Source organism: Lynx canadensis, chromosome A3 (genome assembly GCF_007474595.2).
Source record: "Lynx canadensis isolate LIC74 chromosome A3, mLynCan4.pri.v2, whole genome shotgun sequence".
Taxonomy (NCBI): Eukaryota; Metazoa; Chordata; class Mammalia; order Carnivora; family Felidae; genus Lynx; species Lynx canadensis.
In genome coordinates, this window is record NC_044305.1 from 131186764 (window position 1) to 131203413 (window position 16650).

General features: G+C 51.9%; 1 protein-coding gene across 3 annotated transcripts in view; it reads right to left on the reverse strand.

Moving 5' to 3' along the window:
- Positions 1–451: 451 nt before the first annotated feature.
- Positions 452–16650, reverse strand: part of LPIN1 (lipin 1) — a 130665-nt gene continuing 114466 nt past the window's right edge. For all 3 annotated transcript variants that reach the window (XM_030311623.1, XM_030311624.1, XM_030311625.1), the window contains 4 exons: positions 12732–12884; positions 6129–6243; positions 5253–5356; positions 452–2285 (listed from right to left, as the gene is read on the reverse strand). In XM_030311623.1, the coding sequence (XP_030167483.1) occupies positions 2126–2285; positions 5253–5356; positions 6129–6243; positions 12732–12884 (532 nt within the window). In that variant the 3' untranslated portion in view covers positions 452–2125. The remainder of the gene's footprint in view (positions 2286–5252; positions 5357–6128; positions 6244–12731; positions 12885–16650) is intronic.

A 16650-nucleotide genomic window follows, 5' to 3' on the forward strand; every position in this document is an offset into this window, starting at 1 on the left:
ACACACACACACACACACACACACACGTGTGCGGCCGTATACAAATCCCATCTTCGGAACCCGCGAGGGGCCACGCCCTTAACTTGACGCACATCCGAGCGTGCGACCTTCTGGAAGCCATGCTCTGTTCCGGAGTGCGGGGGGGGGGGGGGGGGGGGGGGGGCGGAGGCAAAAGGGGCATCAAAATCAGGAACACAGAGTTGCGTGCTCTCCTACCTAGAGAATGACTACAGCTGGTCATCCTGACGAAGGGCGCACGGGACGGCACGACGTGGGATACGCTACGTGTCCTCAAAGCCCAATCCCTCCCAGCACAAGGGACAAACTACGTCAGCCTCCGCAGGCCCGCGACCTTACACGTGGTTCACAACACTTCAAGCTCACCCCAAGATACCCTCATGACGGAATTCACGTAGCTTCGAGAGGTCACTAATGAACAAGCCTGGAGCAGTTAAGGCAGAACAATTTTTAATTACTTTTAAAAGGGAATCTGCACATGCACGTTCACATCGCTAGGCAAATCCGGGATCCACAACACGCACATGTTTGCCTTTCTCTGCGCGGCCACGCGAACCGTTCAGTAAAGGCACCCCTTGCTAACAGAGCCCCCCCGGTCACAATGAAGGCCACACGCCTGGATTTTCTTTCACAGAAAGAGTAAAATGTCATTCAGCTGTTGCCTTTTCTGCCCCCTAGGACTCTAACAATATGCGATTTAAATAGGAAAGCACTTCAGTCATTGGAGTAAAACACTCTTTAAAAAAATAATACTTCAAAAAGTAAAGCAAAATCTTTTACCAAAATAATTCTTTCACTTTTCCAACTGTTCTGTCCACAAGCCAATTTCACAAACAGGGAATGGAATTCTCTTCCGCCGGCTTAAAGAATGTCACTCAAATTATTATTTATCCCCTTGCCCTTAATTCGAGGGGGAAAAATGAAGGAAAATGTATTACCCAGAAATTCCAAAGGAAGGTCAGTGTCGTGAGACATACAGAATAAGGCTCTTTGGATGGTCTAACCTCTACATCTTTTTGATATATTAACGACAGTTATAATAGGAGGGATATGGCTAAAATGCTCGTAACAATAACCCAGTCAGAGTGAAGTAATAAATAACCGTGCCTACAAAGAACATAACTTCTCGGAACTATTTTCGTAAAACCACCTCGCTTCTTTTGAGAGCTCCCGACAGAACTCCCCATCGTTACCGTGTGGCACGAGCTCAGTTCAAGTCCGCGTCCACGGCACCGCCCGGCTGGATAGAGGCTGCTGGCAGGGAGTCGAGCGGATGGAAAGCACTGCCCTAGTAACGTCTACTGTCATCCGAACTTAAGGCGCTACAAAGTTACAGACAGCTGGACAAAGCACATTCTAAATAAATCGTCTGCCGCAGGTGCATTAAGGCATAAATATTCCAGCCTCGGGCCACGAAACTGAGGAGGCGGGGGGGGGGGGGGGGGGGGGGGCCGAGGAGGGAAAGACACCCATGACCTAGATTACCTTTCACCAAAGGAACCCCAGAACTCCTCAGCTAACAATCAGACCCGTCGGCAAATACTGCAGGGGGACCCCGCGGGCCAAGCCAGCAGGGCGAGGGCGGAGACCCCGCAGAGCCAGGGGCCCTCAGCCCTCCCTGCACCAGCAGGAGGTGTGGCACACAGGCCACCAAGGGACACGTGCCCCTCCTCTACCGAAGTCCTGCGCATCTGGCGTTCCTCAGCCGAACTGTCATCGGCAGGGACCCCCCCCCCCCGCCCCCCCAGGCAGCCACCTGTGCCACATGGCCCGTCAGCCCATAACGAGCTGCTGTGGGAGCGGGCGGGACCGGACGGGGCCGGACAACGTTGCCACTGGCTTTCAGCCATGACCGAGGCATGCCTCCCACGCTTTAAACGCACCTGATCCCCCCCCCCAAGCCTGCAAAGCACCCCCTTCACACTTCACTCAGAAACGCCAACCCCGGGGCACCGGGAAGGGGGAGAGACGCCCCTCCGATTTCTCTGCTCTTAAGCAAACGACGGCACGTCAGGCTCCTGGGTTCCTGCTCCACGGCTCCCAAAACCTATCCTTTAATCGGGGGCGCCGGGTCTTCACATGACGTCAGGAGGCTGCTTGGGACGTTTCATGCGGAGGAAGAATGAACATCCTGGTTTTCAAAAGGTGGCGGTGGCTCTCTCCAAAAGGTGAAATTACTGAAAGTATCCGAGCAGGGGAAGTCCGAAGAATGGCTTCTTTTCAGCAACGGGAAGACGTGGTCAACCACTTCGCAGAGTCGCACGTACCTGGAAGGAAAACGGACAGCGTCACTGCCCCCGCCGGACACCCAGCCGAGGGGACACCTGCCTGTACCCTGCGCGGGGCCTGAAGTTAGGAGACATCCACCAACCCGGGGACACAAGCCACCTGCTTAACACTATGGCAGTTGTTCTAGAACAGTTCCTCACCAATTAACAGGCCATGAGTGAGGATGGCAAGAGGCGTGGAGAAGGCCCCCTGGGCAAGACGGGTGGAACCGGACTTGGCAGGAAGGACAGAAGAAGGGGGACACGCGGGAATCAGCGTGGAGCTCACGGACGAGCACAGGGAGAAGAACCTCAGATAAAGCCCGTCTTTGGAGCATCAAACAGAGACCACTGCCACTGTGCAAGGAAAAGAGCCTGGGCCTTGGGTCAAGGGGACACAGACGTGACCTGCAGCTCTGCTGAGTGACCCTGGGCAAAGGGCTTCATCCTTCTAAGCCGTAACTTCCTCAACCGAAAGGGAAAGGAAAAGAAAACTGCCCCAGTGTTCGCATGAGAATTAAATAAAATACCAAATGTGACAATAAAATAATGCATATTCAGTGCTCGAGGAATTTCTTCAACATACATTATTAACATTAGGAAACAATCAGCCCTCGCTAATCATCAGCCTTAGGGAAAAAGCCTTAGCTAGCACGAGGGACAAGAGACGTGGGATCTCCTCCCACCTTATTTGCTGTGCAACCTTAGGCAAGTGTCTTGCCCTCTCTGGGCCTCAGGCCCTTCATCTTTACAGAATATGGAGTTGGGGCTAGATCAGTGTTTCTCAACATTCCCTGCAATAGTCTCCCACGCCATTTTGTGTGTATTCTCAAGACGCCGCGTGTTAGTCTCTGTGGCCTATGCTACAAAAAGGACGTTGCTACACTGAATATGCATTTTCAGACCTCCGGGCGCCTCCAACTAGAAACTCCGACAGGCCCAGACCTCTCCGCACCTCCCCGGAGTCCTCCCCGACAGTCACTGGGTCCCCCTCCGGTTCCAATTTTCTAAAAACCAGAATAGGCTTTCAACACAAACTCCGGGAATTCGCATGTTCTCCGGCGTCAAATAACTTATTCCATAAGGACAAGAGTGTGTATTTAATAAAGGACCCCCGAAGGGCTTATGCGGAACCTCGTGCTTGCACAGAATCTCCCCTAATGAGCGAGAATGATGCGTTTCCTGGGGAGTGAAACAGATTTTTAAAACGCCTCCCGGCTTTAAGACCCATTTGAGCTCTGTGGCTGTGGGAGGCGCCCCTCCACCGCCCCCCGCGGGAACAGCCCCTCGGTGGCAGGCCTCAGATCCAAACTGTGGAGTGCTCCGGGTGCAGGCTGGGCCCATCTGCACTCCGCTGGCACTCTACCCCGGGCCCCGCGGACCGGCAAGGCTCCATCGGAAGGCGGCTCAGGGGTTTCTCAGGGACAGTGTCCCGGGACCCGAGGTGACGGCCCCAAGTTCAGTGCCAGAGACAGGAAGGAGAGGTGCTCCCGCACAGGGAGGGCTGCGGCCCCCGCCCAGCATGGGATGAGGACGGACGGAGTCCCTCCCGCGCAGCCGCCCACCCTGGGCCAAGAGACTCAGCGAATGTGACAACCTCACAGGCCTCCGGGGCGAACCCTCCTCCCACGCCCCCTTGTGACGGACCTGCTACGTGCAGCGTCCCATCAGTTCAAGTTGTTTGTGACTCTGAAAAAGAGACTTCTTCTTAGACTTTCTCCAGACCAGGAAACCCTTGCACATGGAGGGCGCTGTGCTGGGGAACATGGGAGACGGGAGAGAGACCCAGGTGGGTGCTGTCGGGGCCAGGCCGAGCGCGGCGGGCAGAGAGACCCTGCACGGCTGGTGGGGAGGAGGCAGTCCGTCCCCACTCTCGTCCCGCCAGTCGCCAGTCGCCAGCCAGTCGCCAGTCGGGAGGCAGCCTCACATTCCAAGGACGAAGGAGGCCCCTGGCTCCATTGTCCTTTCTCCCCATGTGTCTTGCGAACTGCCTAGAAGCAGGCACGACTGGGGGAGGCAGCTGAGGGGGGCCGGCCCCAGGGCTCCCTCCAGCCTGAAGCTGGCCCCCGTTTGGGCTCCACGAAGCCTGAGCAGGCAAAAGGATCATCTTGGAAGTAAAAATGTGCTCTGGGGGGAACCTAAATCTCTCCTCTACCTAAAACCACTGGAGGTGTCTGGAGAACACCAAACCCCCAGCTCCCCTCCTCCCCGTGAGGAGGGTCCCACAGGCCCCCGTGGGGTCACTCGGGCCCCGGGCTCTTTTCTAGGTCTGCACACACAGACCATGCAGCCTCTGGAACAGGCCAAGCAGGAGGGCAACCGTGTGCCCGGGGTTGCCCGGTGGGCAAAGCTCACCACCACGAGGGCCAAGGAAAGGCTTCCCACCCTGAGGAGCTAGGAGGCCACGGTGAAGCACCCCAGAGTCCAGAGAGATCCGGCAGCCGGCCAGGACGCCTCGTTTCCAACAGGAGCCCAAGTCAGACCCCTGCCTCAGGCGGACGGGGCTCCGACCAAGGGGACGAGAAGAATTCCTACATTTCTGGTGAGCGTCATCTCAGGTCCGTGTGTGAAAACACCTAGAGTGTCTCGCCTGTAAATACAGCTTCACAGGCTATTTCAGTCTGGTTACATTTCCCGTTTGCATGCTGGGCTTTTCGAGCCTAGCTTGGCAAATCTAAACCACCAGTTTTGAAACTCGTTCCGTTCCACTCGGGGGCAGAACCTGTCCACGAAGTTTAGACTGTGGGGATCCAGAGGGGATCTGAGTTCATGCAGACGGTCCAAAAGTGAGGTTTTGGACAAAATACAAGGAGTTAAAATACATTTTCTTGGCAGGAACTGAAGATTAAAATACAGGAAACAAAGGATAAAAAGGCATACTGTGAACCATAAAGCATCATTCCAAGATTGAGACCGCGACGACAACGTAACGACCCAGGAATCCCACAAAACGTGCGCGATACTCACGAGGAGGTGTTGGTCTTTGCGTGCTCCTGTACAAGTTCTCCTTTGGGGTTGACAGTAAATATTCTGTTCAAAGACACTCCTACTTGCTTATACGAATACACATCCTGTATTTGGTGAAGTATAAATTAGAAAAAAGAAAAAAAAAAGAGTTCATTGTAAATACGAATACGCAATATTCCGGATCTGATGCAGTCTTATAAAACTCTCATTAACCACAACTGTACTTCCAAGGAGTGTAGAGAAAGAATATCTCTGGATGTGAAATTATTAAATCAGATTTCGCCCCTGGGCCTCGGTTCGCTCATCCATGCAAGAACTGAGCTAATGAGTAAACAGCCTACCTCGTCACCTCGTCCCCTGCAATTCTCACACCCCTTGAGGCTGTTTTGTTCTCTGACCCGTTTTCTCAGGCGTAAATTTCAAAAGGGGAATTCTCTTCCTGGGAAGTTAGTACCCAACTGTATTATCCAGACTGCTAGACTCTCCAGCAAATGTGGGTAGTACACGTAAAATCTTTCACCGTAGGCAACAGTGCTCTTAAAACCTGCGATGCCAAATTCACCGTGGCGTTAAGGCTTGGCTTTGTGGTACCCTCCTGGTAGAAAGGGGCCAAGCCTATTCGATGTTCTTGTCTTACTAATTCAGCAAGTCATTTGGAATCTGAAGTTTCTAGTCCGACATTGCAAGCTTCAGACTGAAATCCACTAGCCGAGCTTCCAAGGCCACGAAATAATGTGCAGTCTCTCCTTACAACTACTGCTGGTGGGAGGGGATGCTGGCGCCACATGTCACCCAGGCCCACCCTTCCGATGACCGCTGTCAGAAAAGACAGTAAGTTTCAAGAGCTCTCACACAGCCCATCTGTTTGTTACTTACGGCCGGCCGGTTTCCAAAAGCGGCGTAAAAGGGTTCCGTGTTTGGAAAAAACAGATTTTTGATGTCTGTCAAACACTGGACTTTAAACTTCTCGGGCTTCTTTTCAATCACTTCTCTGTGAAAACAAATAAATAATCAATGGATCAGCCTGAGAGGAGGGGCTTCAGGAGCATCAAACTACTTCTACACGCCCAAGATGCCGTGATGCCAAGAACATTCCCGTATCTTCAAAAGTCAACCATGTGTAAGTCAGGGCGGCGGTCCCCGAAAAGCACGAGAGAGAAGGCGGAGAATCTGTACTTTCCAGTCTTCCCACAGAGCAAACGCTGAGGACAAGTGATTTTACCAAAGACCTCCACCAGGCACCCGACTTACAAAGAATTCCAGACACAGAAGAAGGGAGAACGTCTCGACGCTCATTTTATGAGGCTAGTGTAACCTCAAACACAAGACTTAGAGGAGAAAAATATGAGGGAAGCGCGGGCCAACCTCACTCGTGAGACGGCAGTGCAAACGTCCTAAGTAAGTATGGATATGCAAACTGACTGCAACAACTTTTGGCGCAGGAGTTTTATTCCAGGAACGCAAGAGTAATTCGATACGCTAAACCAAGTAATGCAGTATAACAGGGTAACAGATTCAAGTACCAGAAAATATACCGGGTCAATAGACACAGGCAGGGCACTTGATACAATGTGGTATCTACCCAAGATGAAACATCTTAAACCCGGAATAGCAGGGAATGGTCCACACCCACAGCAAGTGCCCCTGTAAGAGTGGAACAACAGGTGGCCCCTATGGCCATTTCGCCCCGACAATGCGCTGCGGGTCCTCATTGGCGCAGTGATGTAAGGAAAACATAAAAGTTATCAGGATAGGGAAGGAGAGAATAGAAGCTCTCACTATTCACACACAAAAAAATAATAATAATAATTGATTAAAAAAAAATAATCCACAGACGAATTACCATTATTGATAAGAGATCGATCCGATGCTGGCTATAAAATTAGTATAGAAAAAAAAATTAATGTACAAAAATCAATTGCATTTTCACGCATCAGAAGAAACAAACAGGTAAACATGTAATTCTGTACACAGAACTCTAAAATCTCAAAGGTCTAGGAATAAACCTACTGGAAAGATGTGCCAGACTTTTATGGATAAAATTATAAATGTTATTGAAACATAATAGGGAAGACCTAAATGAAATACACCATGTAAGTGAACTGGGAGATTCAATATTATAAGGAGATACTAATTCTCCCGAAATTGACCTACAGATTCACTGTCATTTCAGTCAAACTCTCGACAGAATTTTGTCTGTATGCTTTTATAAGACTTGATAGTCAGTAACACACAAGAGCAAAGGCCAGAAACCAAACCACACGTTGATGGACACTTGATTCACGAGCACGACGACAGTTCAGAGCAAGAGGAAATGGGCAATCATTTCAGTAAATGGTGCTGGGACAACTGAACATCCCTTTAAGGAAGACAAAAAAAAGAAGGGAAATGGACTCTCCCGCACTCCACACACAAAAATCAATTCCTGGTGGATTACACACCGAAACCTGAAAGGCAACACCTTTAGATAAAATACAGGAGCCTACCTTCATGACCTCGGCCAGGGAAGCCCTTTTTTTTTTTTAATTTTTTTTTTCAACATTTATTTATTTTTGGGACAGAGAGAGACAGAGAATGAACGGGGGAGGGGCAGAGAGAGAGGGAGACACAGAATCAGAAACAGGCTCCAGGCTCTGAGCCATCAGCCCAGAGCCCGACGCGGGGCTCGAACTCACGGACCGCGAGATCGTGACCTGGCTGAAGTCGGACGCTTAACCGACTGCGCCACCCAGGCGCCCCGGGAAGCCCTTTTTTAACACACAAATAGGACAAACTACAGAGGAGATGATATGTTCAAGTACATGAAACTGAGAATTTATGTTCATCACAAGCGATAGACCGGGGGACAGCTGTCTGCAGCGCTCATAACAAAGGCTACACATATAGAATCTATAACACACGCTTACGAACCAAAAAGAAAATTGAGAAAGAAACGTGAACAGGCACTTCACAGAAGATGAGGCCCGAACGGACAACACACACACGCAGACAGACATTTCACACCCACCGGACGAGCAAAAATGTAAACAGCTGACGTGTTGGCAAGAAAGTAGAGCAGGGGGAGCATTTCCACACCACTGCCGGTGCATAAATGGGTTCGACCACTTTGGAAAACAGTTTGGAACAAACTCATAACGCTGAATGTGTGCATATGCTCTGTGGCCAGAAATCCCGCTCCTAAGTGTTCACTCTAAAGCAGCTAGTGAGTGCGCCCCCAGCGGGCACACGCAAGAAGTGCTGCTCTCAATGGTGAAAAACTGAAGTGACCCAAGTCTCCATCCGTAGTGGCACGGATGAACCGTGGTAGGTCCTACAACAGGAGCGCAGACAGAAGTAAAATGAATGGGTTACAGGTCTACTCAACAGTCACGGGAACATACTGTTGAGCGAAAACAGCCAGCCCCACAGAACACACGGTAGGTTTACATAAAGTTCACACGCGTGCACAATTAAACATATTGGTTAGGGTCACAAATGTATGTGATAACACAGCTTAGAAAAGCAAGGGATGTTTAACAAAGATTCAGGGACAGTGGCTAATGTCACTACTATGATTTCAAAAGGAATGGTCTGGCCCTTTGCCTTCACTGCATGGTGGGTATGCTGGTGTTCACTCTTTGATTATCGTTTATACCCCGCATATATCTTAGAAATAGTCTTCTGTATCTACTCAAAATGTAATTTAGGCGTGCCTGGGTGGCTCAGTAGGTTGAGCATCTGACTGCGGCTCAGGTCATGATCTTGCGGTTCGTGAGTTTGAGCTCCACGTCGGGCTCTGTGCTGTCAGCACAGAGCCTGCTTCGGATCCTGTGTCTCCCTCCTTCCCTCTCTACCCCTCCCCTGCTCGTGCGTGCTCTTTCTCTCTCAAAAATAAACAAGCATTTTTTAAAAATGCAATTTAGATGATGATGGTGGTGGTGGTGGTGACACAGCATTAACCTGAGTGTCAAAAAACCCAAAGGCTGGTCCTGGCTCTGTACTGACTTCTGGGGACTCCAGAGCCCTTCTTAACCTTAACACTAAAGAGTTTTATATTCTATATCTTAGGACCCTTATGGGTAGAAACATGGCTGATGTCTGATGATGAGTCTCAAACTTCAATCCACCTGGAGGACACCATCCAAATTCAGCTTCCTGCTTCAATCTCTCTCTCTCTCTCTCTCTCTCTCTTGCATGAACATACCCACAGCCTGTGTGCTTGAGGGTGTGGGTAAGTGGCAGGTGGGGAGGAAGGCGTCTCCACGCGCACATACCGGGTAAGAAATGCACACTAAGAAAACACGCCGTGGCCCCACGCCACTAGTGCAAGGCTCCTCGTGGGCAGTAAGGTGACCCGGGAAGAAGCAGTGAGGGCTCCTGTCCAGAATGCTCCCTGGCACAGCCTGTCTTCAGTGATCTGCATTTGCAATTAGTCCCTGGTCACTCAACTCACCCTTGAGGTAATTTTCCTCCAGGAAACAATTAAGTGTCATTTATCCAAGTCTCCGAGCACCTCAGCAAACCCCGAAGGGAAAACGTGGTCACTGTTGAAATAGCTTCTAGTTTCCCAGAGACAGAGGCCAGCCTCTGTCTCTGCCAAACTCCAGGAAGGTCACATCTGCCCAGGAACCCCGTCTTGGGACTTGGCCAAGGCTAATCTGTCCAACCTGCCTGTCATCAGTGAGATCCCCCCGCCATGAGACGCGCCGTGCGTTACTAGGAATGTGCCCTGTGTTCACAGAGGGCTCATGAAAATGATCTAAAATGCCCTGACGCCACAACAAAAAGAAGGCCAGCTGACTAAAAAGAATCACATGACTCAAAGCCAATTTCTACTTTAAAAGAAGAAGCTCCTGAACCAAAAGATCAGGTGTGTGAAACAGATTCCATCGGCTTCTTTTTTTCAGACACGTTTCCTCGAATCATAGCATTTCAGGGCTGGAAGGCACACTTGGGATCATCGAACAGAACCCTCCCATCTGGCAGGTGAGGAAACAGACCCAGGAAGGGGAAGCACCGCTTGCCACACCACCAGTCAGTCTCCAGGCAGCATCAGAGCTTGGGGTGGGGGTGGGGGGGTGGGTGGGCGGGGAGGGGGGTCCGCTTTGGGTGGGGGGGGTCTCCTTCCTCACTTCAGAACCCTCTCTGCTGTCCCTACAGACCGTGCTCTGCCCACAATCTTTATTTTCCTTCATTCCAATTTAGACCCAGGCGGTACAATCAAAACTGCCCCCGGGGCACCTGGGTGGTTCAGTCAGTTAAGCGTCCAACTGAGGCTCAGGTCACGATCTCGCGGTTTGTGGGTTCGAGCCCCGCGTCGGGCTCTGTGCTGACAGCTCGGAGCCCGGAGCCTGCTTCCCATTCTGTGTCTCCCTCTCTCTCTGCCCCTACCCTGCTCATGCTCTGTCTCTCTCGGTCTCTCAAAAATAAATAAATGTCAAACAAAAATTTTTTTAATAAAAAAAAAAAAAAAAAGAAGAAGGACTGCACCCAATGAAAGCATCTTGCTAGAGAAGGTCATTCTGGCTCACACAGACTTGCCCGTCAATTCTAGAAAATCTGCAGGGAAGCTAATACCCAGAACAGCTCGGGCTGGAAAGTAGTATTAGAAGGAACAGGCTGTTGGCTGTGACCATCATCTCCGTCCTCTGAGAAGGCACACACATTGTGAGGTTTCCTGGTTTGGTTTAGTAAGTCCTCACAAGGAAAAGGCAACAGATCTTGGACAGTGGTATTTAAATAAGAGGAAAAAATGAAAAGGATTACCTTAAACATATATTTAGTGGTAGGATATCAGAGTAATAATGTCAACATTCTGCCTTGCCTCGCAAATCCTCAGTACTTAATACCTGGTAATGAGTAGCTTGCTACAAAGTGTCGACATAAGTCAGGGACCTCATTTCACTCAAGTCTGGATTTGTACCCACACCTACACTGTCAGGACAGCTATCAGGATCTGAAATGCACTATGGCATCCATAGGTTTTGCCCAAATTTCTTGCCCAGAAACTACAAGTTTCAATGCGAGATCTTTTACTACAGGAAAAAAAAAAAATTACAAATCACACAAAGCAAAGCTGTGATAGAAAAGGGATCCACAGATGGGGCGCCTGGGTGGCTCAGTCGGTTAAGTGTCTGACTTTGGCTCAGGTCATGGTCTCACGGTCCGTGAGTTCGAGCCCCGCATCGGGCTCTGTGCCGACAGCTCAGAGCCTGGAGCCTGCTTCGGATTCTGTCTCCTTCTCTCTCTGCCCCTCCCCACTTGTGCCCTCTCAAATAAGTGTAAAAAAAAAAAAAAAAAAAATTTTTTTTTAAAGAAAAGGGATCCACAGAGCTGAAGAAAAATACCCTGGGAGGAGCCAATATGGTGCTTTGGGCGCATCTGGATGTTTCTGTCGTTTGCATAGTCAGCGGCAGCAAGCAGCTTATCGGGTCGTCAAACTGAGGCAGAATCATACCAAAGCCTGTCACTGGGTCTTGAAGACAGAATTCTCTGATACTCAGAACCAGCCTTTGACAAGACCAACGTCCTATTACGACCACAGTAGATTGTGCTTTGAGAACAGTCAGGGAGGCTGTCCTGGGCCTCAAGCTACCGGGAAGCCCAGCGTTCTCCTCTCCAACGCCAGGAGGCCAGACTCAGTTTGGCCCGGCTTCTCTGAACGCGGCTGTGGCGGGGAAAGGGGTGGTGTAGGGAGAAGGGTACTCAGAGGCTGGCTAGCGACATTAGAGGGCCATTAAAACAGTGTTGGGGCTCCTAGATGGTTGAGTCAGTTGAGCGTCTGACTCTTGGTTTCGGCTCAGGTCATGATCTCACAGTTTGTGAGACTGAGCCTCACATCAGGCTTCGCAACTCCCAGCACAGAGCCTGCTTGGGCTTCTCTCTCTCTCCTTCTCTCTCTGCCCCTCCCCTGCTCACTCGCTCTCCCTCCATCTCAAAATAAATTTAAAAAATTAAAAACAAAACAAAACAAACGGCGTAACCAGAACTCCCAAAAACGGTGAGTGTTCTGGGAGACCAGGGCCAGGCGGCGGCTGGTAGAGGGGCCACTTAACCCGGTCCAGGCCCCCGATTAGACAGAATGCAAGTTGATTCTCAGAATCCTTAAGAGTCAGACCGGCCACGGTGGAGGGACAGCTGCCCACACAGAGGGAACAGCATGTGCACATACTGGAGGCTTCAAGTAGAGAACTCTTCCGGAGAACGGGTTTCAAAAACTGCAAAGCAGGGCAGGGGCGACTCAGGAAGAGTCACGTGACCGGAGCTCATGAATGTGGACTTGATCCTGAGAGCCACGATGAGCTGAAGAAGGGTGTGGACGAGGTGACAGAACCAGACCTGCATCTTAGGACGAATCTGCTGGTGCCCACTGTGGCTCAGGAGATGGGCTAGGGCAGACCAGTTAAGAGGCTATGCTTGCAAAAACTTGCAGGGAAGAGGGGCGGGGGAGGAACTGGCCGGCAGATGTGGGGCAGGAGTGTGCGTAAGCGAGCGCCATACCTGTGCAAGGCCGAGAAGAGACTGCTTGGGCTCAGCAGCAGGGGCCCCTGAGGCAGCACCGTGCCCCTCTCGTTGACCCAGTGCAAATAGCCCCTCGTCATGTCCGCCATCCCGATGGCACGTGCAGAACAGTAGAGAAACTTATATCCGTTTCTGCAAAAGAGACAAAGCATTCGGGTGTCACGGCATCCCGCGACCGAACCGCTCCGCGTTCGCACACCCTGACCTGTGCTTCTCGAAGAAAGGCGTTGCTGCAAGCTTCCTCACCAGCAGAAGGCCACCTCCTATACGACACTATTTGGCACTGAGAGGGAAGCCCGAATGCTTTTCGCTGTCCCTCACGGAGCCCACGTCCCTCACTTGGTGTAACCCTCACAGCAAGTCCGTTCGGTAGGGCTTTTCCCTCCGCTTTATGCTGGAGACGCTGAGGCTCTACGCAAACTGGCCGGGCTACCTGCCCCTGCACTGCTCGTCCTCCGGGTCCCTGCTCCCCGGAAAGGCCACCCAGCCACCAGCGCACAGGGCCCCCGCAGGTGCACCGCAGCACGGAGCCCGTCCCCCCGCCCCCGACACACGCCATCAGATCCTCCCCTCGGCGGGATGATTCCCGAAAGCACATAAATACGTGCCCGCCCCCTCTCATCTCGTCCTAAACACAACCACCGCCTTGGGTTTTCCTTCTCCGCACCGATCCCCGTCGCCCCGCTCCCTCGGCCGTGTGTCTGCACTGACCGCACTTCTCCACCCGCGTCACCCCGCTCCAAGCGGACTCGGTCCCCTGTCTTGCTAGCCCCCCCAGGTCCCTGCGACGCCGCATAGGAACAGACTTTGTGGCACGCACAGCACGTGTGACAGTCCCTCCCTCTGGAGCGCCTCCGTCCCCCTGCTTCCAGTCCCCACCGCCCCCAGTCTGCTTCCAGCAGCGGCCGGCTCTTCCCAGATAGGCCTGGGCCCCGTCTCCACCCAGGCTCTAGGTGCCCGAGTCCTGGGGTCCTCACCGCCTCACTCCCCGCGGGATCACGCCCACTCCCCCACGGCCCTGAATGCCACAAACAAACCGGAGCGGCGTGCGCTATTTGTGATGTTGTGATACGATACAGATCTCTGTGGTCCTCATCCCCGGGTCCCAGCACAGAGCTTCCAGACCCTTGGACTTTCTGAGTGACCAGGCACCTATTATCCAACACAAGCCCCTTCCTCCACACACCCCTGAGTTTATGCTGATGAGGGGGGCCACGGTTGCCATAGGAACCAGCCATGCAATCAGAGGGCTGGAACTTTCATCCCCACCAACCCCCCCCCACCCATCCCCCCCACCCCATGCACACAAATTCCGGGCAAGGCAGAGGGGCTGGAGATGGAATTCAATCACCAACAGTCAATGATCTAATCAATCGTGCCTACACAAAACCCCTCAACAATGGGGTTCAGGGTGGGGAGAGGCAGGTGAGTGCCTCCACGTGCCAGGACACACCCCCACCCCGTGGAGACGAGACCCTTCCAGACATCGTTCTATGTGCCTCTGCACCCGGCTGTTCATTTGTATCCTGTAGAATAAACCCAAGTGTTTGCCTAAGTTCTGTGAGCCTTTATAGCAAATTATTAAACCCCAGAGGCGGTTGTGGGGACCCCTGATCTGTAGCCAAGTTGGGCACAAGCGGGGATAAACTGGGGACCTCCTAGTCACGGCTGGCATCTGCAGTGGGAGGTGTCTTTGGACCGGGCCCCTAACCTGTGGGGTCTACCCTACCTCTGGGTAGGTGGTGTCAGAAGTGGACGGAATTGTTGGACACCCAGTTGGCGCCTGTAGGGAATTTCAGGACAGCTTCGTGCGACAGCCCCACACGTTGGGTGCCAACAGTGGTTGGGAATGAAACACAGATCGCAGGCCAATTCTTCATGACATACAACTTTACTGCTTGAGCAGGACTGCATTTCCCTCGTTTTAACCCTTCAAAGCTTAGTGACCAAAACGAGATGTGCTGTTAAGATACATGTATGCCACGTTTCAAAGGCTTACCGTAAAAAAACAGAAGCTTGGGGCGCCTGGGTGGCGCAGTCGGTTAAGCCTCCGACTTCAGCCAGGTCACGATCTCGCGGTCCGTGAGTTCGAGCCCCGCATCAGGCTCTGGGCTGATGGCTCAGAGCCTGGAGCCTGTTTCCGATTCTGTGTCTCCCTCTCTCTCTGCCCCTCCCCCGTTCATGCTCTGTCTCTCTCTGTCCCAAAAATAAATAAACGTTGAAAAAAAAAAAAAATTTAAAAAAATAAATAAATAAAAAAAAACAGAAGCTATCTCCCGTTAGTAATTTTTATATGGATTTTAAACGGTAATGGTTTCCATATATGTATTGGGCTAAATAAAATACACTAAACATTTTTTAAACACCATCTATACCTGGCTGCCTTCCAGATTTATACTTCCAGTCGAGACGCCTCTCTTAAGCTCCAGGCCAATACGTGCAACCACAAACCACCCTGTCACTAATGAGACAGACGACGTACCCCCGACGCGGTGCGCCCACAGTCAAATGTGCGCGGGCGCTCCTGCCGCGTCCTCGCTGAGCAAGTGGCTCTCGCTGGCCCAGGTGAAAGGTCAAACCTCAGGGCCACCTGGGAGTCTACTTCTCACGACCACTGCCTCCCCCCCACCCCCATTGCCTCAACTCCACCCCAGCAAGGACCCCAAACCACCCCGAGTCCCCTGCTACCGGGACGGGGCCTCTCACCTCTATTCCCGCGGCAGCTTGAATCGGCCCCCACCCCCCCCCCACACCAGTCTGCACACAGAAAGAAACCTCAAAACACACTCACGTCGTGCTCAACACCCTGAAGAACCTCGACATCTCTCTCAGACACAATCCAAACTCTACAAGGCCAGTGAGACCTGGTCCCCATCGCTCTCTCCAACCCCATATACTCCCTCACTCCCGCTCGCCAGAAAGGTGCCCCTGCCAGTCTTCCGAGGCACCATGCTCATTCCTGCACTGGGCACCTGCACATGATGTTCCTTCTGCCTGGAACACTCTTCCCCACACCTCAGGCTTACTCACTCCCTCACCTCACCTAGGTCTCTGCTCAGACATCACCTCCTCAGAGGGCCCTTCCCTTGTCCCCCTATTTAATAAAACACACACTCCCGGGGCGCCTGGGTGGCTCAGTTGGTTAAGCGTCCGACTTCGGCTCAGCTCATGATCTCGAGGTTTATAAGTTCCAGCCCCGCGTCGGGCTCTGGGCTGATGGTTTGGAGCCTGGAGCCTGCTTCGGATTCTGTGCCTGCCCCTCCCCTGCTCTTGCTCTGTCTCTCTCTTTCTCTCTCTCTCTCTCTCTCAAAAATAAATAAGCATCGACAAAACTTTTTTTAAAAATTGTTTAAAAAAAAGGGGGGGCTGCCTGGGTGGCTCAGTTGGGTGGGCAGCCGACTTCAGCTCAGGTCATGATCTTACAGTTTGAAGGTTCGTTGAGTTCGAGCCCCGCGTCGGGCTCTGTGCTGACAGCTCAGAGACTGGAGCCTGCTTCGGATTCTGTGTCTCCCCTTCTCTCTGCCCCTCCCCTGCTCATGCTCTGTCTCTGTTTCTCAATAATAAATAAACGTTAAAATAAAATAAAAAAAGTAAAACACACGCTCCCCTATCCCCACTTCAGCGACAAAACCTTTGCTCTGCTTTAGTCTCCCTAATGGCACCCATCGCTAATGTTACAGTATAGTTCCTGGTTTGAAGGTGGTCTCTTGTTAATCCATAAGCCCCCTGAGGGCGGGGGCTTGGTCTCATGCTTCGCTGTAACCCCAGGGCCAAAAAACAGTGCCTGGCAAGTTACAGACACTTAGTAAATATTTGCGCAATGAGAGAATAATACAAGCTGCCCCACTTCTCCCTGACTTAGTCCTCCAGCATGAACATTTGATGCCGGTTAAGGGGC